The 27,170-nt window shown below is 38.6% G+C and overlaps 2 protein-coding genes across 2 annotated transcripts; one reads left to right on the top strand and one right to left on the bottom strand.

Annotated features, from left to right (window-relative positions):
• Positions 1-2,467: 2,467 nt before the first annotated feature.
• On the bottom strand, positions 2,468-8,267 carry CASP3 (caspase 3; the record flags this gene model as incomplete). Its single annotated transcript, XM_079534743.1, has 6 exons — positions 2,468-2,694; positions 3,870-3,987; positions 4,428-4,603; positions 6,445-6,573; positions 7,040-7,164; positions 8,194-8,267. 6 exons carry the CDS (start codon positions 8,265-8,267, stop codon positions 2,468-2,470), a joined length of 849 nt encoding a protein of 282 aa, XP_079390869.1.
• A 7,547-nt stretch (positions 8,268-15,814) lies between these two features.
• On the top strand, positions 15,815-26,617 carry PRIMPOL (primase and DNA directed polymerase; the record flags this gene model as incomplete). The annotated part of the gene is made up of 12 exons (XM_079534341.1): positions 15,815-15,994; positions 16,994-17,085; positions 18,006-18,147; positions 19,378-19,525; positions 21,474-21,764; positions 23,384-23,546; positions 24,612-24,706; positions 25,280-25,366; positions 25,440-25,548; positions 25,859-25,941; positions 26,025-26,071; positions 26,327-26,617. The coding sequence occupies 12 exons, from the start codon at positions 15,815-15,817 to the stop codon at positions 26,615-26,617; spliced, it is 1,728 nt and encodes a 575-aa protein (XP_079390467.1).
• Between the last annotated feature and the right edge of the window lie 553 nt (positions 26,618-27,170).

The following is a 27,170-nucleotide window of genomic DNA, read 5'->3' as shown; positions in this document are numbered from 1 at the left end:
TGGTTGATGCAGGAAAGGCCAAAGTAACTGCACTGAATATAAGGTTTTGCTTTGCCAGAACAGAGTTCTTGACCTGCTATAATAAACCAAGCACAACAAATTGCCTATCCAGTTTCAACCTGGGTCTTGATTCTCTTTGATCTTCCATTGCATAGCAAATGCATTTAAAAACAAACAAACACTGAATATTTCAGTTTTCCTGGTTGAATTTTTTCCTCCCCAGTTTTTCTAGAGAAAACAAATATCATTTCACCTCTCCTGTGTCATCTTTGTTAGTTTCCTCACAGATTTATGGCAGGTTTGTGGTTCTGGTTGGCTTTTCAAATCAGCTAAAAACTAAGGTCAGCCTTCTTAAAAGCCTTTTCAGATACTATTTACACCAATGATCTAGGTAGCTGTGAGAATACCTCTGTTTAGTTGAAAACACAAGCACTTGTTTTCCAAGGTCAGCTTAAGAACTGCAACATTTGGTATAAATGCCTGCTCCAGAAGAAGATTCCAGTGAAGAGCTTCCAGAAAACAAAGGAACAAAAACCACAACAAAACGACAATTGCCTCACTTTTATTTCAGAAGTTTGTTGGACAGCATGTCTTCCAAATTACTCTTTCCCCAAGCCCTACATCTGTATCCTCCTCAATAGCCTACACCTGTGGTAGCTGAGCTCCTACTTAGTTTCTTTCCATTTTAAAAATACCAGAAAAGTGATAGAATCATATTTTTCTTTAAAGAAACAAAAACCAAAGTGAGACCATTGTCTGTAATAACTGCTCATTAAGTCATGCTAAGTCTTGTAAGGCAGGATTAAATAACAGTTCTGATATGCAACAGAATCTTCATTAACACAATGCTTCTGTTTCTCATAAGGGATTCTGAAGCATCTGCTGGTAAGTCTTGGTTCTAATATTATAGAGCTGGAAAACACAGGGTTGAGGTTTACCCAGCATTTCACTACACTGTAGCAGAGCCAAGCCCAGAGCCTGTATATCCCAGCTCCAGCTTGCAAAAGTTGAGTAGAATTCTGTAACACCCTCAGGACCTGGAGATGCAGGAACTCCTGCAGTCAGAACAGCTACTTTGGAAGAGTGGTGTACAATTAATGAATATACAGATGTTATGGTATAGCAGCTTCCGGTGTTAAAGCAGCAAAGGGATTTTTTTTTTTTTTTTTTTTTTGAGAAAAAGGGATGTAATTGATCAGATCCTAAACAAATAATACATATAGAAAAGCATTATACAGTTTAGGTGACAATATTTAATTAAAAAAATCCAAACGCCTCTGGAAGAAGACATCAATTCGCTAACATCATTTATGCTACACCATACAAAGAATTTTAAGTCTTGTTTTGCAAGCCCCAATGCCTTCCTCTGTTCATCAAAAGACTGTCACAAGCTGAACCATCACCAAAAGCATATATGCTTTACAATTTTCTAAAAGCCAATTCCACTCAAAACTAAGAGACTTATATTTACTGTTCATTAACATAAATTCTTTTAAAAGACATGTGTAATTAACCCAATCGATAGCAGACAAGGAAATTCCACTGGTACCACCATATTTAGGCTTCCACAAAGATCAGACGTGGTATATCTGCAGAAAGCAGAACCACTCCAATTTAAGGGTCAGAAAGAGGAGAGCTGGCTTTTCAGAATGCAGATTTTCTCTTGCACTGAATCTTGTGGCCTCAAATGTGCCCCAAGAGTATTAAAGCTCTCCCTAGGAGCTGCAAAAGAAAGGCATTTGGGAAGACTGGTCCCTTAGTTACTCAGCTTCAAGGCTAAACATACAAATTTACTTAGAAACAGATACTGTGTTGATAAAATTACCTCATCTAATGTTCCATATAAAAAATTATAAAATAATCAAGACAAAAATGAACTTATTTCTAAAGATGCCTCCTAAGCACATGTAAAAAATGAAACAACCATTTTTCACAGTTTACATCTTAGTAATACAAGAAGTTTAGGCTATTAGGCTACCTTATAACCTAAGCTTTAAAAACTTGATTTTTATTTTTTTTTTAAGAAGAAATGTGTAATGACACTACCATCACATTACTACAATTGCAAACAGATCCCATTCTGAATCTTCTTCCTACTGGTAAAGATATGAAACCAAAACATTTACAAGACCCGTTTCTTTTCTCTGCTCCTTCTGCAAAGTGAAATGTAGCACCAAGTAGGCCTTGTAAGTGATGTGACTTCTCTTCAGTCTCCTCCTCATAATTTTTCCAAATTCTTATTGTGTTCAAGTTTTCCTGTGTTTCACCTACCAGGTTTGCATTTCTAACTTAGCCATCCCATGGGTTTCTTCTAATAATGGACATAAGCAACTCTCAGATAGTTCATTGTGCCATATGTGGCAGTCAACAGTAATTCAGACTTAAAAAGTGGTATTCTGTACTGACAGTGTATAAATTACAGATAAAAACCTGAAGTGAAAAATTGCAAAGTGCAATTATTTTTTTTTTAGCAAGGAAAGTAAAATTCTTTGGTAAGCATAGACACAATGCAAGGAATCTGTTTCTTTGCATTGAAATCCTGTCGAGTGGAGCAGGATTCATACTCTGCCACTCTGCGATTTACACGAGTTAAAATCTGCATGAGTTCAAGTTTCCTGGCATGTTCCCTCAGCATTCTACACAGAGACTGAATAAACCAGGAGCCTTCAGCTGCGTTCCTCCAGGAGTAATAGCCTGTGGAAGACAAAGAGATCAAGCTGATCAGATACAGCAGCAGGATAGGATAGCAGTTACAGAATGACACAACATACCCAAGAGCAGAGAAGGTCTTAAAATAAACAAATAAAACCCCCAATCAACACAGTTGAGATTTGATAGTCCCTTCAAATTTCAACCTAAAAGATTTTTCTAGCCATCTATTTTTTTCTAATGTGAGAAAATTTTAAATAGGTAGAAAAAAAATAAAATAAATAAATAATAATAAAAAAAATATCAAGAGACAGGAGAATTATTGCATGGGAACTGCTGAATCACAGCCTGAACCTCTGATTGATCACCTGAGGTGAGCAGTACGTCAGCCACAGGAGCACAGGTGAATTCCACCTGCCAGAAGGGGTGGAGCATGGCTGCACCTCTCCTAGACCCATCTAAGAGCTGACTACCAGTGGGGAAGGATTTCTTTCTGGACATCCTTCCTTTAGAGTTTTCCAGTGAGGCCAGGACAAGGGTAAGCTTTTTTTTTTGGGTGTGCGTGTGTAATTAGCCAAACTCTCTTGTATATTTCTTAATTATAACATCTGCATAATCATTGATTATACAATTGTCTTCTGCTCTTACACATTAATTATTTATTACTTCATTACAGAATACATGTATGCGGGAGCAGTGATAGCACAATGAGAGCTGAAATACAAAACAGATTTCACTGTCACTATCTTCAAGTCCAAAAGCATGAATTGAAGACTGACTAGACCTTGCTTCTGAAAACTGATAACATAATGGGCATATTAAGGGTCCTGTCACCACTAATTCACTTAGGCTGCAATGAAATAGAGCTGACAACCAAGTAATACTTAGATGTTTATCACCATTTCTGTACGCATAAATACACACACATACAAATATAGATAGATGTTCAATTGCTCTATTCTTTCAGAATTAATGTATTTTCTCCTGTTGCAAATTATTTGCACAACTCAGATTAAATCAACCTGCAGCAGATTAACATTTGAAAAAGACCTATAATGAGCTTTTTTCTGGGAATTGAGAATAGCAAGTGCTTCAAAGAAAATCAGAAGCTTCAGATTAATCAGTCACTGAGTGGAGAACACTGCAAACTGCCCGTATCAGTACAAGCAGATACATAGATACAATTTCAGCAACAAAGATTTTCTTTGCAAGTTTCTCACCTGGAGCAGTAGAATATGCATACAGGAAGTCTGCTTCTACAGGTATTTTTTGACACACTGTTTCATCTGGTCCACTGTCTGCTTCAATACCAGAATCTAATTCTGTCCCTCTACAGGCCTACTTGTTGGAAAGAAAAAACGGACAACAAAAAATAAACGAGAAAAAGGCAATGATCATAATGGTAAGAATACTGTAATATCTTCAGCTTTGAAGATGATTAGGATAGTAAGACTCATAAGAAAAATAACTAGCATTTATTTATATTAATTACTGTTTGGTTAGAATGGATATTCATATGAAAGTACATTCAGAAGCTCACTGAGATATTGGCTAGCATTCAGAAAAACTTTGCATCACCTTAACTCATTCAAATTAAGGTGATTTCAGCTATTACAAATACTAAGAGGGCAGACCATTCCAATATTAGGGAATCTTATCCTAGAAGTAAATCCCTATAAGGCTATTTTAGGAATAACTACTTTGTACTTATAACTTGTGGGAAACAATTTTTTGAAGTATTCTTATGAACTGATGATCACTGTTCAGTTGTAGCTCACCTGAATGAAAAAGAGTTTGGGTTTCCCCGCTAGACTTCTGCACTTGTCACCTCTGAAAAGGCTCGTTAGTACTTTCAGTTCAAGAGGGCCATCTGTACCATAGAAGAGTCCTTCATCGCCATGGCTTAGCAACACACAAACAAAACTGCTTCGTTTGCTGTGATCTTCTTCAGAAACTTGAAAGAAAAAGAGAATCAACTTACTGCACTCCCCAAGAAGCTTTGAACGTTGTGCAACAGAACTCATTAAGAACAACTGTTTGCAGACCTAGAAACCTCAAACACTTCACTCCTAATGAAAGGAGCCAGTGTACTTCACTTCATAAGGTCAGACATAGAAAACCCTAAACTTAGGGCCAATCCTATGCCTTGTAGAATGTGACCACGTGGAAAAAATGGCTATGAACATTGTGAATGGACAAAGTGAGTTGGGAGTAATGATTCAGCACACTATCTCAGATTCCGAATGATGCACCTCACTTATATGGTAATGGTCAATAGGATCAGGCTGATGGGAAGTTCTGAGTTTTGAGAAAGGACAGGGAAGTCTTGTTTCTCCTGACAGTTCAACACTGGGTTACATGGCAACTGCAATATGAAAACTGTTGCTGCTAGATGGACCTAGCTACTAATGTTACACCTTTCCCTTTCCTCTTGCCTTCTAGAAGCAAGGTCTAGCAAGATTTTTCAGGCTTCTGAGTTTTGTACTTAAAGACCTTTAAGCAAGACATAAAGCTTTTCATCCTGTGGTATGTAAAGATATAGAAAATATGTTCTACTATGTTTTCTGTTGCCTGAAACCATGGGGATTGTTCTTGATGACCAAAATGATTCTTTTAAGCGTACAAAAAGATACAAACAAGGTTTAAAAGAAGGGATCCAAAAGGAGTTTCGAATGGAAGTTTCAAGAAAATGCAAGAGTTCATAGACAGAAGCTGTAAACTTCTGTTTTACAGTTTGCTGAATACTGGATTTCTATTCTGGAAAAACTGAACTATTTTTATTTTTCTCAAGCAATGCATGCTCAGGCACTTCTATAATCTATGGACAGGCACTGTGTCTGTAATAGTCAAGAAAAGCTAGTTTTGGGGAATCTCTAGTTAGGCCAGAGTTTACACCATCCATGTGGAGGCCTTATGTATACCACAGGAAAGACAGAAGCCTGAAATCAGAGAATGTGACCTTCCACTTTTAGCTACTGTCAACAGACAAGCTGCAAGTTAACGTTGTCTAAGAGTCTTCTCTGGTACAAACATTAACTGGCACTAAATAGCCAAATCCACGCTAGCAAACATATGCATTGAAAAAACAGGATTGCTGCAGACTAATTTACTGTTGGGAATACTCTCTGGAACATTTTCACTGCTGAACTGTGACCTGAAACAGTCTGAGAGTGTGCCGCAGTTGTGCCAGAGAACCTTCTGACAGTTTACCAGAGTAGACAATTTCAGGGCAAAAGAACACTTCAAGGCACCATTTAATTTACTACTCTAGATGTATTAAGTCCAAACAAAACAAGATCAGCACAAACAGTGGTATAAAGGGTTTCACTTGTAAAAGAGCTGCTTTGCATCACAAGCCAAACAAAACATGAGTTATTTCTCTAAAAGAGTAATTCAGTCCACATAGAGAACTACAGTAGTTCTGATCCCCTGATAAGGACACCTCTTGGACCACACTGCCCACACTACCCTTCTACCCAATTAAGCAGGTTTCTTTCCAGCTCACAGTTTCTGTGATTCAAAGGTCAGAAAATAAATCTTCCTGCATTTAAATTTCAGCCTGTTTTTCCAGCCCTCTTTAGAAGATAAGAAAGGATTCTGAGACAACGGTCATGGCACAAAAGAGGGAGAGACAGCAATGATGAATTAACATAGGAACTACAACATATATGTTCTCTTTAGCAATAAGGAGTTGTGAAGTACTTTGTAAAAGAACCACAGAAGAAGAGATTTAAGTACTAGAAGTGATTTAGAAACAGTAGACTTAGCACACATTCTGATCATACCTGAACTTACCATTTTTCAATAGCTTAAAAATATCTCTGCTTGACAGATCATTGTTAAGCTTGACTTTATATCCCAGCTTCATGAAAACTTCTCTGACACTTGCAGCATCTGCATCTGTGCCTGAACGAGATGACAGTCCTAGACATAAAAGACAGGTATTATTTTGATATGATATAAATGGCACACTCTGAGCCAAATTATTTTCTTTCTTATATCTGCAACAGTCTAGAATATTATTCCATTACTCCAGATCCACTCTGAGAAAAAAACATCATACTATTCATGCACACTCCATCCCCCGTACCTATTTCACGTATTTATCTATTACTTACACCTATCTGTCTATATTGAGAAAATTACCTTATTTATGTTACAGAAGTCATGACTAAAAGGCATGGCAGATTTGCACACTGCCCATCAGCTTTTCCTCACCACTATTCCCCCTGTGCATATTTAGAAGAATACCCTGGAATGAATCCAATCCACTCAAACCACTTAATTTTTCAATACAATCAAAACTGGACTGCATATTTAATTCTGAAGAATAACACATCAAATTTATCTGAAATACAGGAAAAAAAAAAGTAATAATTGAAAGCAGTACCAGTATCTCGGTGGAAGTTCTTGTTGTTTATTATAACACATACTCCCATCTCTGGATAATCCATTCTGTAACTGTCATCAGGCAGAATTCCAGAGTCCACAGACTTGCTAGCAGGTAAGTTCATTCTGTACACAAATCAGACAAGCTTCAAGTATTAATTTCTGTTCTCTCTTCTCTGATTTCTTAGTATCTAAATAAGCAAATGGCTATTTAAGAAAACAAGTGAAAGTGGTACTTGATTCATGGAAGTGATGCCTGTAAAATCAGTAGACAGATCCAACGTGAGACTATTGAAAAACGCATTCGCCCAGAGGTTGGAGTAACCCATGAAACTGCTTTGTATGGTTGTGCTCCCAAATAATATGATTGATTCAAGTTCCATTAAATCTATGCATACACAAATAAACAGATAAATAAAAGCAACCTGTATTTGTTGTAATCTTCTGTGCAATTTGTAGCAAGCTGAAAACTCAAAGCATGAAGAACAAACTCTCTAAAGTGAGAACACATTGTTTTGAATTGAAAACACATTGAGTTTTACAAATAAAAAGTGAGTAATGGTGCTAAATTGACTCTTTCTCGAAGCACTAGAATGAATGACTTCAGAAGGAAATTATCTTCCCAGAGAAGATGTAATCTGATCATAGCACTACACCGATGTAATCACAATGTCACCAAGAAAAATAAGACTGCTCATCTTCCTTCCCACTGCTGTAAATCCCCCTTATGCCAGTCCTTCTGCACAAGTAGGTCTACAGAAGGGCAGTTTAAGAGACTGAACTGGCTGCTGCAAGTTCCAGCAAGATCTAGAAGCAGTTCAAGGAAAGGTGTGAACATTTAGCCAGGGTTAAGACAGAGAAATTTCTTTTCAAGAACAGTTAATGACTTGGTAACTGCTAACCCATATCTAACTGCACCTTAAGTATCCTGCTTTTTATTTCCTTGTTCGTACATATAGCCTGTTTTGTCAGAGATGGTATAGTTTCAAACCCAGCACAACTTTAATATGTTGGTTTTTTTTATGATTAGCATAATTTACCATATTTGAAAACTTAATTTTTAATAGCATCTTTTCTACAGCTCTTGTCTTCAGTTACAGCACAAGATTCCTCAACACTTACATTGAGAACTTAAGCCCAAAGTATCTCACTTACCCTTTGGAACCAGGGAAAGATTTTGCATCTGACAGATCTTCCCCTAAGTGTGGTCCATCTTTTATGTCAGTCATTATGGCTCTTGATTACCAGCTTGAAAACACAAGCAAACAGAAACATATGACAATTTTCATGCAGCATAATACCTTCAAGAAGACCTTCCACAGAACCATAGAGGTTGGAAAAGACCACTAAGATAATCCAGTCCAACCATTAACTCATCATTTTGTTAGTTTTTCTTAAACCTCTGCACAGAGAATTACTTTGTTTGTTTTTGTTTTCTAAGATTATGGAGAAAACAAGAAAGTTCAAAGGCAATAGTCACATAGAATGACTTCAGCCTAAGGATATTAGTAATAGTAGGCAACTACAAGCATTTCTCAGTAACCTCTACATATCTTGTACTGTAAAGAAGAACAGTAAATATTTTTCTGAATTACTGCATTGCAAAACAACTGTGGAAGAAAAAGTGTAGATCTCATGAAAAGCAGGACAGACAAAGAAATTTAAAGTAATCTCTAAAATATTAAAAATATCCCTAAATGCTTTACTGACATTTTAACACTATGGATATTGTGCCATATTTGGATCATTCCTTGTCACGACAATGGAGAAAACCAAATTTAATTCTCATCAGTGTAAGTGAAACCAACTGCAACTTAAATTACGTAAAAAATGCAACAACACAACTTTAAATAGTTGATGGAATGAGTTCTGCACTGTGGACTGCTACTTAATTCAGTGCATAGGGAAAAAAAGTGTTGAATGATACCAAGGCAGAAATCAATTTAAAAGCAATGATTCTTCCTTCCAGTTGATAGTTTGATTTGGAAGGACCCTTAAAGCCTCCCCAACCTCAATCCCTGCTGGGGGCTGGGTGCTCCCCGCCAGCTCAGGCTGCCCAGGGCCCATCCAGCCTTGGGCACCTCCATGGATGGAGCACCCACAGCTCTGGGCAGCAGTGCCAGCACCTCACCACCCTCTAAATGAAAACAAACAAACAAACAAACAAACAAAAAAACCAAACAACTTCTTTCCATTGCCTGATGTAAATCTACCCTCTTAGTTTAATGCCATCACCACAAGTTATCTTTAACTTGGGATTCAGAAAAGGACTAAGTTAAATCACTGCATGGGACAAAGTAATAATGACTCCGAAGTGGATAAATGCTTAGACCTCAAGAAAAAGGCAAGGCATGAGAAGGCAAGAATTTTAACAGAACTTGCTGAGTGACCTATGGTGAACTGGGATCTATAAGTAACCAGGCCAATTAGAAATACTATTAAGTATATGTTGAAATTAGGGCAAAGGTTCTTAATGTGAGGCTCACAACTAAATTTGCCATCCTGTACAATCATTTTACTGTCTGCTATCTTCTTTCTTATATTCCAAATAATACCCCGTGAATATCCTTGGGACCACACATTTTCTGTGGCAGCAACTACCAATACATGAGAAGCGCTATTCTGGGTATGTATGAGCTTTTCTCTTTCCTTGTTTCCTATGAGACATTTACTCACTATTTTAGTATCTCCAAAAGATCCTCAAGGTTATTCTGAATACTGTTTCTCTGTATCTCGAAGCACTGACGTAATTAAGAAATACGGTTCATAAGATGATTCCAGACTTGAGAACTATATCATAATACGTAGATCTCCTGAAAACCAAATTACAGAAGCAGCAAAAAAGCTGTTATTTCAGAAATAAAGTTTATAAAATGCATTATCACTTTATATTTTAGAAATGTACTTCAAATATCACGAGGTGGGAACTCAATGATAATGCTGAAATTACCAGCCAAACACCATGATCTGGATTCACTCTGCCTAACTACAAAGTTTAATTTCTTAGAAGTTCCCTATGTGGAAAAAAAAAAAGACACATGCTTGCAAAGGGTAACACAAGTACAGAACTCTCTGCTTTTCAGTTGCAGTGAACTGTAGAGTTTGTGGCTGCTGGGAACTGGCAAGAACAGCTGCCATTGAGAAGAATGCCCAATGTCCCCCTGCTCCAGCCCAGGTATTTCTGCAATTCTCCAGCACTGTGAAGGTCTGCAGTACCAGCACTTAAGGGCTGGGCCCAGGTAGTGTAAACTAGCAAATATATGACCAGCTGAGATGTGGTCACACCTTGTCCATAGCATGAGCCGACCTGGGCTACCAAGGACTACTTTCAGAAAGATTCAGCCAAAGTATGGGGACAGCTATTGACTCCTTGGCTTACAGGGTGAATTTGGGATTGTTACAGAGGACAAGTGGATTACCAGGCTGCTCTGGATTCACTTCAGACTGCTCCAAACAAACCCCTGCATCCCATTAGGGACTGGTTTCAGTAAGCAGCAACAGGAATAACCCCGGCAAATGGCTGCAGACTTCAACAGACAACTTTAAGACTTAGCACAGTCTGCAACAACTGAATGCTTCACTACCACAGATATCAACACTTGCCACAAATGGTAAGAATAAAAAAGGATATTCAACAACTAAGTAACCTTAAGTTAAGGCATCTCCTTGACTTTTTTGTTGCCCTGATTAACAACTGCTGCTGTTAATGAATTACAGTTATTTGCTCCACAACACAATTTGCAGTACCATACTACAAAAGTATGTCTTACTGTAACACATGCAAGCTTACGTTCTAACCGACAGTTTCAATTGTTTAATCAAGCATTAAAATCTACTGCATTCAGCTGCAGCTCGAGTGGAGCTTGTCAAAGTATCTTTAAAGAAGCTGGAGACATTATGCAGAAAAGCCTGGTATTCTACATTAGCCATTTAAAATATGTACACTTCATCTGCAGAATCTGTAACTCACCTTTAACATTTGTGAGTTTCTGAATGCCTTAGTGCACCGTCACTTGCACTTCTCTAAAAAGCAAGAGACATCCACAAAGAGAGACCTGTTTCCTTACTAGGCACGCAAATCCATGCTTTCTGCTCTAAAGCACCCGTCAGGGTGACAGCAATGCTCCCTGCAGGATGATGCTGATTCAAATGGACTAGGAATTACCTCATCCTAGTCGAGGTAATGCAATGATGTCATATTCTGTCAAGCAGAACTCACGTTTCCCTGTGAAGAATGATCTCATGCTAAAAGGGACAGGGAAAGAAATCAGGACAACACTTCAAAAAAAATTAATAGAGAACTTCTTCTGCCCCTTGATACTCCTGAAAGCTTGGGTAAAAAGAGCTTTGAATCACAGGCAAATATAAAAAAGCAAGCAGCAAGCAACTGCCTTTTAAAAAATCTTGCAGAGTATGTTCTGCAGATTTCAGGAAGCCTATTTTTACAACCTGTTTTACAATATCTTTGTTTCAAGCCACACAAACTAAGCAAACAAACCGTGAGATGGAGGTACAGGGCATAAAGGTAATCCTACAGTGATCTCGAGCAGTACGATGTGGCAAGAGCAGTGCTTGAAAGAAGCACAGAGCTCAGCAAGCTATGAGGAAATAACCAGCATCTCCTGGACAGCAACAAAACCAAAAGCATATTTTGCTCTAAATGCAGTTGTTTCAATGCTCTTATTGTGAGAGGGAGATGATAAAATTTATGTATTTAGTTTGTGCCAGCTTGGATTGACTTACTGTCCCCAGATCTTCGTATATATCACTGCTGCCACATAAACAGCACCAAATTTGGCCAGAGAGGTAGTGGATGCCCCATCCCTGGAGACAGCCGAGGTCAGGCTGGGGGGCTGCGAGCACCTGATGGAGCTGTAGGCGTCCCTGTTCAGTGCAGGGAGTGGGACCAGGTGGCCTTTAGGGGTCCCTTAAGCGATTCTACGATTCTCTTCTCTTCAAGGCACTATTTGCTTGAACGTCGAACCGCACAAGCCGCCCAGCAATGAGAATAGCCAAGCTTCCGAGAGAGGAAGGGAAACCGCTATCTGACCCGCCTCCAGCTGCCCTCACAGCCGGGCAGCCAGCTCAGCTCCTGCCCGCCAGCTGCTACAAAGCACCCTTTGTCACAACCAAAGCGCGTGTCCGAAACAGAAACCGCAATCGTACAACCGTCCTACCGGCGACAAAAGGGCACACTTCGCCGCGCGTCACTGCAAACGCACAGTTATGTGACTGCTAAAGACCGAAAGCTGGTATGTGATGTCCGCATATATACACGCGGCAACGCTACCGCAGCCGCGCTCCCTGCGGCTGCAGGGCCGCCATGGCGGAACGCTGGTTGGAAACAAAGAGCAGCCCACGCCGCCGCGCCCCTGCCCGCCTCAACCCGCACCGCCGCCGCGGGGCCGCGTCGCGCAGCTCCCGCCACACCCTCCGGTCAGCCGGCTCTATTCCGCCGCGCCTCCTCACCTCCTCCAGCGCTGCCCGCTCCGCCGCGCCGTCGCCGAGGGGCCGGAGGGCCGGCAGCAGGCAGCCCCGCCCCGCGATCCCGGCCCCGCCTCCCAACGGCCGCCGTTCGAACGCCGGCGGCGGCAGCGCGCGGGACGCGGAGAGGCGGGAGGCGGCCGGGCCGAGTCCCCGTGCTTCATAGCGGTAACGCTGCGGTAATGCTCGGTGCGAGCGAGTAGCAGGCAGCCGTGCGGCGTGCCCCGCCGGGACGTGAGGTGGGCCTGAGCCGCCGGCTCGGGCGTGCTGCGGGCGAAGTTTGGGCTCTGCGCTGTAAGTACGTGCCGGCCGTGTGCCGACCTGCGCCGAGCGGCCTCGCGCTCTGCTTCGCTTCTGTCTGCTGGAAGGAATTGCGTTTCTCTGGAATGCCCCATCCCTGCAGGTGTTCGAGGCTGGGTTGGATGGGGCCCAGCGCAGCCTGGTCTAGCACTCAGTCTAGCAGTTAGCAAGCCTGTCTGTGGCACAGGGGTTGGAACTGGATGATCCTTGAGGTCTCCTTTAACTCAAGCCATTTTATGATTCTATGTGATGTTCCTTGTTACTGCTGAGGAAAGATGAGCTGCATTAATTAGCGTGCCACAGGTCAGCTCAGCATCAAGACAATCAAGCTGTTCTTCACACATTAAGAAATTTATCACTAGGGAGAAAGCTATCGAGTAGATTCCTCTAAGACTGAATGAACTTGGTGTTGAGTGATACGAGCTACAGAGCTACACAGAGCTACATGGCTTGAGTCATGTAGGCCAGGAAGCCAATGTAAACAAAAGGCATTATTTTTAACAGTGGCTGATTTGCATGTCTGAACTTCATTTCCCAGCAGGTGTGGAGGGTGTTTTGTCCATAAGCATAATGCTTTTGAGTATGAGTTTTACTTAACAAAAACAGTGGTTACACGTGACAAAATTATGCATATCCTTCCTTTTTCGCAAGGAGAAAATTACCATATCTGAAATGGCAAGTTCACTTGTTTAAACACACCACCACAAGGCTAAGGTATAAATAGTTAACAAATCTAATGTTCTCATCAATTAATGAAGCAGTCTTTCATCAAAGGAGGAAAATGAAATAGCACATCCATTAAGTCATCTCCCAACAGATACATTTTCTCAGCATCTTCTTGCTATCATTCTGCTGAATCAAAACCATCACACACATTGCTAAGATGATTTCTTTCTTGAATTAAAAATAATCCTTCCTACTACTTCTGGGACAGAAGCAACCAAAAGAGACCAGGAATTTCCTGATAAACCCAGAAGTCTGGCTGGTCTGTAGGTACAAATGTACACGCTGGGAAAAACATGACATGTTGGACTGCTGAGAAGCTAAGAGTTGTTTGGACTGAAGTAACAGCAATAGATGTCAGAGCCATCAGCCTCTGCCCAGGTTCAGATATCACCCCAGCAGCTGTTTCTGGCAGGGAGCATACTAATCTAAACAGGAAGCTGAAAAGGAGCACAAAATTAAGGGGATTGAGCTTTTTCCCCTCTTCTTTTGAATGGTCACCTAATGGGAAGTTTCTGATCCAGGGGAATGTCTGTTGTGCTTTGACACCCACTTCGCTTACATTTACAGCAGGGCTATCAGCAAAGTGAAACCAAAGATTTACTTCTCAGAAATGCTGACTGCTGTTAGAATTTCTCTTTTTGTTTCCAAAGAAGAAACTAATAGCCTTAAAAGGAAAGGAGTAGAGGAAATTAGTATGACAGCAGACTGATAGCATCTGTAGACACGTATGAGGTCAAACGTGAAATTAGTACTCTTATTTAGAGTGGACTAAGCTATCAAAACCCAGGTAACCAGGAAACTTCACTATGGAAAACTTGGAAGGGGGATTCAGAAGACCTAACATTCGGGCTTTGAGGCCCATGAGGATATTTAGATGTGTAAACTCACATTGGGGGGATGCGTCTTGTTAAAGGTTTGAATGCTTATAAGTATACCTAGTTTCATTTTTTATTTTCTATTGCGGCTGGCATGTAGTTATCAGATCTAAGGACTGGATAGTGGTTGAGCCAGGAAGAACAGAAAATATACTTCCAGGATTTTTTTGTGGGCTTTCTTTTTCTATTTTACTACTTCCTCTTCCTGCTTGTAAAGTAGCAGCAGATACGGTTGCTTTAAACTCAAAAAAGGTAGCAGTTAGACTTCAAGAATAAAGAAGGAATCACTTACCCCCTTTCCGAGGACCAGGACTCACCAAACACTCCCAAGGAGATGACCTCCAAGTAGAGATGCTTCCCTTGTGGCTGCCAGCCCTTAAATGAAGTTAGGGAGGGGTGGAGCCAGGGTCTGCCCCCTGCCAGTCACACAAGTGAATTGCTTCCAGCTGTGCTCCCTGGGCTGGCTACACCCCCTCACCAGCTGCTCAGTCACTGGTTCAGGCCATGACCAAACAGTTCCCATATACTGCTGTTTCACATTTTCCTAGCTATGCTCTTACCCATTTGCAGGAGTGCTGAGGGGCATTGGATTTTCAAGAAAAATAGTTAATATAATTTAAAAATAATTACACATGTGTTATGTTAATGTACTTATTTTGCTTTACTACTTTACTTAGTAGCATTTGGATTACTTTATATGACTATGAGTTTAAAGGTTGCGTGATTATGGCATCACATGCTGTTTCTTGACAACAGATAGGATTGCTATTTTAAATCTGCAAGAAAGGATATAGAGTGTGAGGTTGTAAAGCAGATAAAAATAGTAACTGATAGCAAGGGTTGGCAGCAAGTAATGGAGCACTTAATTTGGAAAATATTTCAAATTTTTTTACTTTGAGAATAAAGAAGCTTAGAGCTAGAGTCACTCAAATCTCTTTATCAGGAACCAAAGTGATGTTTTTCCCACAAAAATCAATTTTATAATTTATTTATCTGAGTGTGAAGCAGAAGTAATAGTTTTTTTCACTCCTTACTACTGTTGTTTTAGCTGCTTTAAACCGCTCTGTATATATTTTCAGGAGGAATATATTAACACCATTCTGTAAGCAAAAGTGAAGCTTCCTAGGCCTTCCCTTACTACATCTGTTGTGTTGATCTTTGATGATATTAATAGGAAAATAAATCATTTTCCAAAACTGTATGAAAGTATTTAATGTTGAAAGCAGACTCGTAGGCAAGGTTAGGTGTTGATTCAGAGTATTGTCTATTCCTAGTCATTAAATAAAGTATGCTCTACAAGAGAAAAAATCAAAAGCAGTGATGAGTACCAAAGAAGTTAGAAGTGAATCACAAAAATTGATAATGATCTGTTTGTAATTGCTTTAGGACAAATGAAGAGAAAATGGGAAGAAAGAGTAAAGAAAGTTGAAGAACTAGCGTCTTACTATGAAAGAAACCCTATTCCTACAGTTTATAAACCAAGACTGTCCAAACCTTTTCAGCCATCCCGTGTTTGGAAAATATTTTGTCGGCAGGCTGAAGCTTTCAGATTTGTGAAAACCTGCAAGGAGGTAAATCGTTAGTGAATATCTCTGCTCTTTGGTGCTTCCAAGGTTGAACTTGACTGAAAAACTTGGTGAACAAAATCTTCATCACATTGCAAGATCCCCTTTTTTGCAGACCTGATATATTGTTATTTTAATTTTTTTGGAGATAGCTCTAAGAAGTACTACTTGGAACATAAGAATTGATACCTGGATTTAACCTCTAATAGGAACAATAGCTTTTGGTAATCTTGTAGTGATCGTATCTTCTCTCTGAAGAGAAGGAAGCTTTCAGGTTTGGCAGAAGAATGGGAAGGAAGTGAGAGTTGCGTAGGAAAAGAAGCAAAACTGAGGAAGAAAAAGGGAACGACAAGAGTCAGAGACAAAAAGACAAACATTACAACTCTCTACTACCATCAGGGCAACAAGATCAGATGCTGTGAAGTAATGATCCAAATAAATATATTACGCAAAATGTATCTTTTCCAGTTCTCTGCATTTAATACTTTTGAAATTGCTGCTTCTAAAGAAAGATAATGCAATGTATCATTTTCCTCTACTGCATTACGTGTTCAAGTAATCCTGATTGTCTCGCTTTCCTGAATGTACTTTGACTGTATCAGCTGTGGTGATGTTTTGGTTTTGGCTTCAGATTTCCATTTTTGGATCTAAATGACATAGAGTCTAAAGCCATATGCTGCCATCATGTCAGTGATGTCCTGTCAGGACACTGGCCTTCCTCCAATTACAGGCAGTTGCACTTCCTTGATCAGGAAAAAAGGACTTACAGAATTTATATTGATGCACAGCAAAGAAAAGCTTCTTGTTTTCACTCATGTAAATAAAATTAGGATGACGTTAATTAAAAACAGATGCTACTTCTGTTGAAAAAGGATAAGTGATCTATACTTAGAATTTCTTTGTATTCACTACCTTTTGACCAAAAAATGGATGTTGAATAGGAACTTCTGATGCCTTCTGATTATTTTTTTTAATAAATAAATAATTCTGTTTATGTTTTAAAAGGATGTTCATGTATTTGCCTTGGAAAAGAACACACAAAATGGACAGAGGTTTTACCTTGTGACTACATATAAAGAGCTCTGGCATTATTACACGTAAGTATTTGAAAAAAGTACTCTATACTTTACTGGTGAAGTGTCACAGAACTGTAATGGGACGACTAAGGTTTGACCTTGGTCATAGGAATAATCTTAATAGTGACAAATCTATCTATTCTACAGTGGTTTTCAATTTTCCTTTGAGTTGAAGTCGGCCATTATTTCCTGTGAATTAAGGATTCCACTCACTGAAGTTAAAACAATAGATTTGACTGTCAGCTTTCTGTAGGGATCTTGTCAATAAGGGACACAAACATCTCTCAATGATTAGTCCTATTTCAACTTGAATTGGTATTAGTATTAGTATAAACATCCAATTACTAACTGTCTTGCTTTTGCATGATGTAGTTTCAGATATGGAATTGGATCATGTGCTGAACATTCTTTTGTAATTTTTGTTTTACATTAAAATACCTGGTTTTAAAGCAAAAGACAACTAAGAGTCAATGTTTGTATGAACTGTAGACTTGAGGGTTTTTTCCTCAATTTAAAAACAAGATTTGATTTTTCTTAATATTTAATTTAGTTGAAAGAAAAGATCTATGTAACCTCCCCTTTTTTGTGCTTAAAACATATGAATGATAAGGTTTTTTTCCTGTAGTTCCCATCATTCCTTAAATTCTCAGCACCATTTCTGCTGATAGCACATACTGTAAGACCTGGGGGGATGTGAATAGGAAAGGAAATACTTTCCAAACTTAAACTCATTCTAGACCAGGCAAATATCAGTAAACTTTCTGAAGTTAGTTACATTTGTTTTCAAAGTGTTAAAGAGCCAGTACTGGTTTGAATATGAGTGGTTGACCAAAAAATAAAAGAATGTTTAGGACTTGCGGGATTCATGCTTGCATTTGATGAGTATAAACATCTATAATGTTTATCATGAGAGGTTGTGATTTGTTTTTGTTTTTCCTTAGCAAAGGTTATAAAACAAGTCTTATGCATTGCTACGAAGTAATTCCTGAAAAAGATGCTTGCAAGCTTTATTTTGATTTGGAGTTCTACAAAGCAGCAAATCCTGGTGCCGATGGCAAGGATATGGTTGCAAAGCTAATTGAGGTAAACTGGAACACAGTCATGCTGTAGACTAATGGGAGTTTGGTTTTGGTTTAATATAAAATCAAAGTATTTAGCATTTCATCTTGATTGTTCTGTAGTAAGGTGAAGAATTAGAAAGTTAGTGGGTACTTTTAATGAAGCGAAAAGTAGATTTTAATTACAGCTCAGGTTGCCTGCTTCGTGCTAGAGCATGATGGCTGTCAGAACACTTGTATTCGCTGTAGGTTTACTGTTATGAATTTGCTTGCAGATTGTTTTATGTGCTCTGGCACTTCAAAGCTGTAAAAGTGGATGAGTGTTTTAGTTATTCTTCAGAATAGCATCAATAAAAGTTCCGTTTGAATATTCTTCAGATCATTCCCTATGCTAACGGGTGCAGTCACATCAAAGCTCAGACGAAATCCTCCTGCTTTTAGGCACCTTCATTGTAGTTGATTTAGATAACGATGTAGAGAAAATCAGGTGACTGCACTCATCAGTTTTGATGCCTAAAGTTAAATATGTTTGCTAACTGCCAATTCTATTAAATATTGCAAATTTTTGTTCTATTGCAAATTTGGAAAATGAGACCCAGAGCAACTGCAAAATGAGAAATAAAGCAGGCTCTTAGAATGTCTTATGTTCCATCGTAACACAACATCTCTTTGTCAGCGACTGTTTATTTGTAAGACTTCTGATGCTTATGTGTCTCTAGCTAGAATGGAAAGAAAGATGATTGAGGCCATTCCTTTGTAAATAACCTATAGATGACATAGAATCTGGAAGGCTGTACTCCATTGTAGATAAGTTCTGAAATCTAGAGATTTGTAGGGTTAGGAAGAGATCTTTGGATTTGCTGGGACATGAGATGCTATAAAGTTAAGCTTCCAGACCTGTCAATTCTGAATCCCAGTCCTAAAAATGTTTAGATTGTAGTGGGTGTGCATAGCTGTGGGTGTGAACTGTTTTGGGGGCGGCAGGGGGGGAATGAGGATAGAGGCACTACATTAGATTTTGACCTGAAAAACCGCTCAACTTATCGCTGCTAGTGATTTGCTCAATTAAAAAGGTACAATATGTACCAAACATGGAGTCCTATTTTTGTATATTGAGTTAATTAATTGTACTCACAAAACGAGAGAAAAAGACAGGTAAAAAAACCACCAGAATCTGCATTTGTGTTAGATTTCACAGACTCTGCTTTAAAAATCCTAGAGAAAACAGCCAAACTGATGTCCATATAATTTTCAGCTTGTCAGCCAGAAATTAAAAGAACTGTATGACGTTAACTGCTCAGCCAGAGATGTCTTGAATTTAGATTCCAGTACTGATGAAAAATTTAGTCGGCACTTAATATTCCTACCCTGCAAGACTGTATTTAAGGATAACATTCATGTTGGTAAGTGTGTTCTTTTCCCCTACACGCTAGAAATAAACAGTAAGGTTTTGCCTCTTTACAGTGCCATCTCACATTCAAATATTTATTTTTATTAATTTGTATGTGGAAACAAACATCATCTCAGAAAAAAGACTATTGCTATTTAAGTGCCATTATTCCTCAACTCATCTTTTACTTGCTTTTTCTATAATTATCATTTGTTTTTGTAAAATCATAACTTGTGTTTCTGTTTACTTATAAAACTACTGGCAGGACTGTTATTTGGCTTGAAAATTATTTTACAATAATTAGTTAATTTTCAGATTAATGAAAGGATAATACAATGAAAGTTAAGGCTGCTGGCAGTAAATATAACTGGTTTGGGCTCCGCACAGCATCAGAAAGCCAAGGCAAAGATGGCTTCAAGCCACTGGTGCATATAAACATGGTTCAGAGAAAGCTGAAAGCAATTGTAATTGATGGAAGTTGGGATTTCCTGGGATAGAGCAATTCCAACACACAAAAAAATTTGCCACGTCAGGATTGTCTCAGAACCATTTTTAATTCTTAGGAGCACTGGAATCCGTGTCACTAAAACTTTGAGGAGTAGCTCACTTGGCAAAGTAAGCAGACTGTTGAATTTACTAGCAACTTGCTTAGGATATTGGCTGCCATTCCCAAATGTGACCCAGAACAGTTACTTCTTACGTGACGCCATAGCAACAGCAACAAACACAAAGGAGCTGGATAGGATCACTGCAGTGTTTATTTCAAAAGTATGGTCTTTAATTCCTGCACCACTAGAAAATTCTTATGTAATACATGGATGACAAATAATTTGGTATGACAGAAATTTTAGCCTGTGATCCCAATAACTAAATTGTGTTAGTCAGTTCTTTCAGTAGAAGCTTAAACTATTTATTCTAGCTCATTAGCTAAGAGTTTTGTCTCTCGACTGTTAAGTGAACTTGACGTTTACTTTCAGATTAAAATGTATAGAGAATTATATATGCTCTTGTTAACAAGGCCTTTGCCTTTTCAACAAATGTTGAAGTCATGGTATGAATGCATTTTATAATTGCAGTCTGTCAGTTAAAGTCACGCGTGTTACCAGTAATACTGCAATCCAGACTTTTCATTAATGCATTTTAGTAACCTACTTGATAAACCCATCTGAAAACTAACTTCATACGTGGTGCAAAATGCTCTGTGGTAGGAAATAGCTAGGAATGCAGTTTCATAAAATAACTTCACATAAACTACATAAAAAAATATGTATTCTTTAATGTGACAGGAAGATTCCGGTCTAATGCTTAACTTAAAAGAGCTAATATATTTTTAAGACATGTTCAGATGTTTTTAAATTTATCATAGTTTGTTGTTCTGGAAAATGAATGACCTCATCTTCAATAATACCATTTCTCAAGCATTTTGTTAGGAGTCACGCACAGAAGGATGTCTTAAAAATGCGGCCTTGGCCGGCAGCATGAAATAACTGCAACAGTGCAGGTGTTGTGATGGGTAGGGGAAAATATTTGAAAGTTACAAAAGACAGTTGTTTCATTTTTGCTCTTTTATCCGAGACTGAATTTGGTTCAGAATCTTGGCTTGGAAAACTGCACTGACAGCCTATGCATTTGTTTCATTATTTTTCTTTATTTCTAATGAGGTGGTTGCCAATGCAATTTGTTTCTCTTTCTCTGCAGTAATATTGCAAAGGGAAAGCTAGCAGCCATATGACACATTTAATGCACACACAAAACTGCTTATTTTCTCGTGTTTAAAAAAAAAAAAGAAAATTGGTATAAGTTTTTGCCAAGCATTGGTTCCTTATTCACTAGCCACGACTTGCAAAATCCAGGAGATGAAAAAAAAACCAAACAGCTGCACCCACTGTTTTGAAAATGTTTGCACAAGAGTGATTAAGATTTTCTTGACTCATACAGTTGTGTTTTGTTTTGTTTATAAGGTAACTTTGTGAAAACCATTTTGCAGCCTGCCATAATGTTAATGGAGAGTAATGTCACTGCTCCCATTGCAGAAGGAGGAACAGGATATATTTTCCAGTGTTCTGCACCAACAGCTGAGTTAGATGGTTCTCTTACAAACTTCACTGCAGTCAAAGATGCCTCCAAAGGCTGGCCAGCCATTGCTGACCAAAGAAAAGAAACAGAAACATCATACCATGGAGAAAACTCTGAATTTTCTTTTCTAATAGTAAATAACAAAGAAGGAGACAAGCAACTTTTTGTGGATCTAGGTACGTATAAGAAGTGCTTTTAAACCTGCTTAGGATGCAGCAACAGTTAAGCAATCAGACCTTTAATCTTTGATAACAGAATTGTTAAGATTGTTCTTGTTTTTTTCTTTACGTTCAGAATTTAAACCAAATACTATCCATGCTCAAACAACAATCACAAGCTCCAAAGGAATCACAGATTCTTGGCTTTGGAACTTTTAATATTTACTATATTTAACTACTTTGTTCAACAGTTTGAAGAAATACTCGCTATGTGGCTCTAATGGATTTTGTTCCAAAGGACTTACTGCTCCTATTTGATTGAAAGGGGACATATTGTTATCGTTTCAGTTGAATTAGAAACTGCCTAATTATAGAGCAAGCATTAAGGGTGTGGTCTTTTGTTTTGTTATACACACATGAATTGAGGTGTCTTCCTCTGTTTGGAATGACAGCTATTAGATTTTGATGACAGAATAATAGAAATTAGGGTTGGACACTTCATGCCCCATCTGTTCTTTGCTTATACAGGGCATTAAAATGTTAATAATCTTTAGGAGCACAACACCCATAGTCAAACTGAAGTTGGAAATTGCCTCCACCCTTATAATCTGGAGTGTTTACCCTGAGTGAAATGAAAATAGCTTTGCACACTTTTGTGCAGTGATTTATGTGTCTGAAGAATTATCATGTTTTTTCTTAGACTTCACTGAAGAACCCCTCTGACTTCAAATTCTTCTAATGAAATACACAGGATCATTTCTATTGCTAGCCTTTAGTACATCTTGAGTACATCTGATCTGTTGAAACATAATCCCAAAATTGGTATTTTGTTATGCTTCTTTATTACTGATTCAGGATCACTTTATACATCTACTAACTAAAATTCCTTCGAGATATTAGTTAGAGAATGGAAATTAAAGGAAAGCAGACTGTTTAGTCTGTCAATCCACCTTTTAAGGATTTGATGTTAGTCCCCAAAATTAACTATCTTTAATATTTATGCCACCATCTTACCACAAAACTGGAAAGCTAACCCAGACTACCTGGAGTACTGAGTTACAGCACAAGGCTGCAACGATAGAAAGGCATGTGACATTGCAGAGTTTTTAGTTCCTTTTCCTTCATGCAAATTAAATGCAATCCACAACTAAAGCCCCCACCTCTCTGATAAAGCTTGAGACAGATTAGGTGATGTTTACCTTTTTAATTGTGTTTGGTTTTGAGATTGCAATTACATTTTCTTGATACGCACTTCAGACAAGTCGTGTCTGCAGAACACAGGAAGTCTGCTAAGCATGATGTCATATCTGATTAAAATAACTGTAGCTTTGTATTCTCAGTGGTATTTCACAAAACTATTGTGAAATCATGTTTTATGTTGAAGAGAAACCTTCAGCAATGATAACGTCAAAATGATGCTGATGTGAAAATGCTGAGTGTCTTACATATGATTTAAGAATTTATGTTTGCATAATCTTAATTGGCCACATTTCTTCTGTGAGAAGTGAGCTGAAACCACTCAGTTTTCAACCATTCCTTAAACCCTCCGTTGGGCCTCAGAAAAATTGTTCTATTTACAAATATACAGTAAATCCTAGCAAGCACTGTTATTTTATGAAGTACTTGTTTTCCTGTAGGAGTTTACACAAGGAACAGAAATTTCCGGATGTATAAGTCATCAAAAGCAGGAAAAAACGTGATTCTGACAATAGCAGAGGATAACAAGTTTGTCCCTAACTGTGAAGAGAACATTTCTTTGGAGGAAGCATATTTTCTTTCCTCTTTGGTCTGCAACGTTAGGTAATGGTTTAATTCCAGTGGAATTTTAAATATTTTAAAATACAATTTCAGTGATTTTTCTCCTACAGCACTTATGAGCAAGTGCTATGAACAAGCAGGTAATCCATGAACACTGTTACACTGCTGTTTTTCCTGGAATTCCCTGGCTTTGAAGAAAAAAATCTTTGAAGATTCAGATTCTTCAAATGGACTCAGTTTCCATTTTTAACCTACATTCAAGTGTCCAAAGTATGTTAACAAATTAAAAGATTTTTGTACATGCTTACTTGCACACCAGATTTCCCCTTTGTTACAGATACTTCCTTAGATTGGTTGCTACCTCACATAATAATCTAAACTGTTTGTTTCTAACTGACCCTCAGGTGTGTTTTGCCCTACAGTGACTTGTAGCTTAAGATGATCCCAGTAAAATACTGTTACTGAAAGAGGGTTAAATGGTATCTCTGTATATAATTTAATGAAAACAAGTTTTTGTTGCTTCCATTTTCTTAAGTGTTCATTTTCCTGAACTGATGCCAGTAGCCCAATAGCACAAACCATAAATTGTATTTATATCACAGAATCAGCTGAATGTCATAAATATGGGTGAGAAGTTCTGCTACATTGAATTTAGCCTTCTGTAATCAGCTGGCTCATAATTAACAATATGGAAGGGCAGTTCAGTGCTGACAGAACGGAAAGAAAAATAAAGCTGAAACTTTTCGAAATGCTCGAATATTACACCTAGAGCAAATATTTCTGTGAATGTGTACCATTAGTCTCTAAATGGCTGGCTCCTGGGATTTCTGCCAGGCAAGTTTGGCTTTTTTGAAGGAGTAAACCCTGCCCTCTGCTGAGCAATCAGAGGCAAGCGTCCAAAAGTGCTGCAGGGACAGTAAGAGGCATTATAGGGGGGTAAAAGAATGGAAGGGGCCTCTGGAGGCCTTGTGGGCCAACCCCTCCGCTCAGGCAGGGTACCCAGAGCTGGTTGCCCTGGGCTGTTCTCTTATGCTGTGCTGTGTTATATCATAGTGTGCTATGCTGCAAGAATCATACATTTTCCTTTGCGTTCTCTCTTTCGTTCAGATCCAAAGATGACACAAGAATTCTATCTAGCTTTCTAGAAGAGGAAATAAAGATGTCTGCTTTTTTAAGAAGTAAAACCACCAGAAGCACCAGAGGTACTGCAAGCCTTTCCTGCTCTATAGAGAAGGGGCACAAAAACAAATATACATTTAAGTTAGATGTGCTGTGACTTACACACCTGATAGCTTGTATGAGAGCTCTTCCTCAGCTAGATTTCTGCAGAAGGCAGAGTAGGGATGATCTGTACCACCTCCAGCACTCTGCAGTGCTCGGATGCCACTTACCTTCCCTCTTCGTCCCCAAGCAGTCACGATCTGCTCCAGTTCTCCATCTCTTGCTGATGGTGGGTGGGGAGAGGTCTCTACTTCCCATTCCATGCCAAGCACCAGCTTGCTGCCACTGCACATGTGGTTGCAGTGCTGGATACTCAGAATAGCACAGTGAGAGCACGAGTTGAGAGGGCTCTTTTCTCCAACCCTTTTGCCCCACAACGCCTCACTAAAAATCAGAAGAAAGCTCTACAGGAAATGATCACTGGATTTACCCCTGCTTTTATGTAAGGAAGGGGTGGGATTTGTGCCTCTGATCTATCTAGCATGTAACAGTACATTACCACTATGTTATAATTACAGAAGCATTATGCATGTGGCTTTTTTTTTTTTAAACAGAGTCCATGGAAGGCTATCAGGATTCACCATATCCAGAGATTGATTGTTTTGTTCGTTCTTTGATTAATAAAGACGGGGTGCAAGGAGGTAACGACTGTGCCATTATTTCCAGATGAATATTCAGCAGCACTATTTTTTAAAAAGTAATTTTCTTTTTCAGGGATAAGGCAATGGAATTATTTCTCAGGGGAAGAAATACTCGTTTATGATATTTCTGGTTACCGTTGGTGTGAAAATATTGGAAGAGCCCACAGAAGTAACAACATCATGTATGATCTTTAACTATTCAATTTTCACTTCAGATCAGCTCTATTACATATTTTTCTGCTCAGCTGCAATTCTATGAAAATATTTAAATTCTCATCACCTGTTAAAATTTCTGCCTTCTTACTCTGTCAGGATACAGTTCTCCTCTTAAATTTACTTTGTGATGTAAGAGCCACATGTCAGTGTGAAATCATTATCAGTAGTTTGTGGACAAACAAAACCTGTTCCTTCAGTGTCAGAGTTTCAAAGCTGTGTATATTTATTTCCTTTACATAATGTTAGTAAAAACCAAAATTATTATTTCATTTGTAGGATTCTGGTAGATCTAAAAAAGGAAGTCTGGTATCAGAAGTGCCACGATCCGGTCTGCAGGGAAAAAAACTTCAAATCACAAAGTATGTATTTTGTTTGCCAGGCCATTGTATTTAACACTCTTTGGAATCTTAATTTTAATTAAACACCTTATCTTTGATTTTAGGTCTTCCACTGCCACCCAGGATATGTTTGTCTTCCCTTTTCATAGAGGTATGTGTTTTGTCTTATCAACATGCTAAAAGCTAAGCCTTCTGTAGCAAAAAACCTATATACAATACACTATTTCTAGTTTGCTGAAAACTAACACTTTCCTATTGGTATTAAAACAGGCTTCCATGGGGTAGTGTGGCTATAAATTAACTTGTTGGAAACTTGTTGGCCAGCTTTCTGTAGCATTCATTATATGTAACAGTTGCACGAGTTCAGATAGAAATATGGAGTAAAGAATGTTCTTGTTTCTGAAAGGAGGAAGATCATAAGGTAACAGATGAACATGAGAACACAGAAGAAAAAGTAACATCACATTCCAACCCAGCAGATTTGTCAGACAGCCCAGCCTCTGGAGAAGACAACACATCTCAAGACACTCAGTGGGACAGTGCAAGTGATGATGCCTATTTGGTAGAAAGCGCTGAAGATGTGGAGCTAGCAGAAGCAACAGATGATAGTCTGGGTTACAACACAGAAGAAATTCCTGATGAAGTTCTTTTGGAATTGTCGTGGAAACAAGACACTTGTAACAAAGAAGACAGCTAACCATGGACTTAGCTAGCAAACAAGTAGCAACAAAGCTTGCTTTAATACAGCGTGGGTATCACATGCCTTCAGTGAAAGATAATGTGATGTAGTACAAAAGCACTTTTCTAGAGCTGTTAGACAATAAAGCTAGTAACTGCTAAAAACAAGCAACCCTGAGAACACATTAAACGGGTGTAAAGAGATCACAGGGGCTGAAGAAGACTGGGCTGGAAACTCCTCATGAAGGCTGCTTCAAGACATTTAGCACTTAGAAATTGTAAGGCAGTAAGCCTTCAGTTTTCTTAGCCGTTTGTTCAACTTCTACCAATAAGCCAAATAGTAAATTTCTTCACTTCCAGACATGGAAGAAAACTACTTTTTTCTGATACAGATTTAATAAAGAGATTTGTCTGTCACTGGTTCATCCAAAGTCAGTGCATTCCCTCTTTAAGGTACATATTATTTAAGATCACATCACTTAAATAACCAAGGATTAAAAAAAACAAGTGTTGTTGACAGAGTACAGGAAGCTTTACTATATTAACTGGAATTGTTATTTCATTCTGAATTA

This window comes from Tetrao urogallus, assembly GCF_951394365.1.
Source record: "Tetrao urogallus genome assembly, chromosome: 4".
Classification (NCBI taxonomy): Eukaryota; Metazoa; Chordata; class Aves; order Galliformes; family Phasianidae; genus Tetrao; species Tetrao urogallus.
This window is presented reverse-complemented; position numbering and strand designations above follow the sequence as displayed.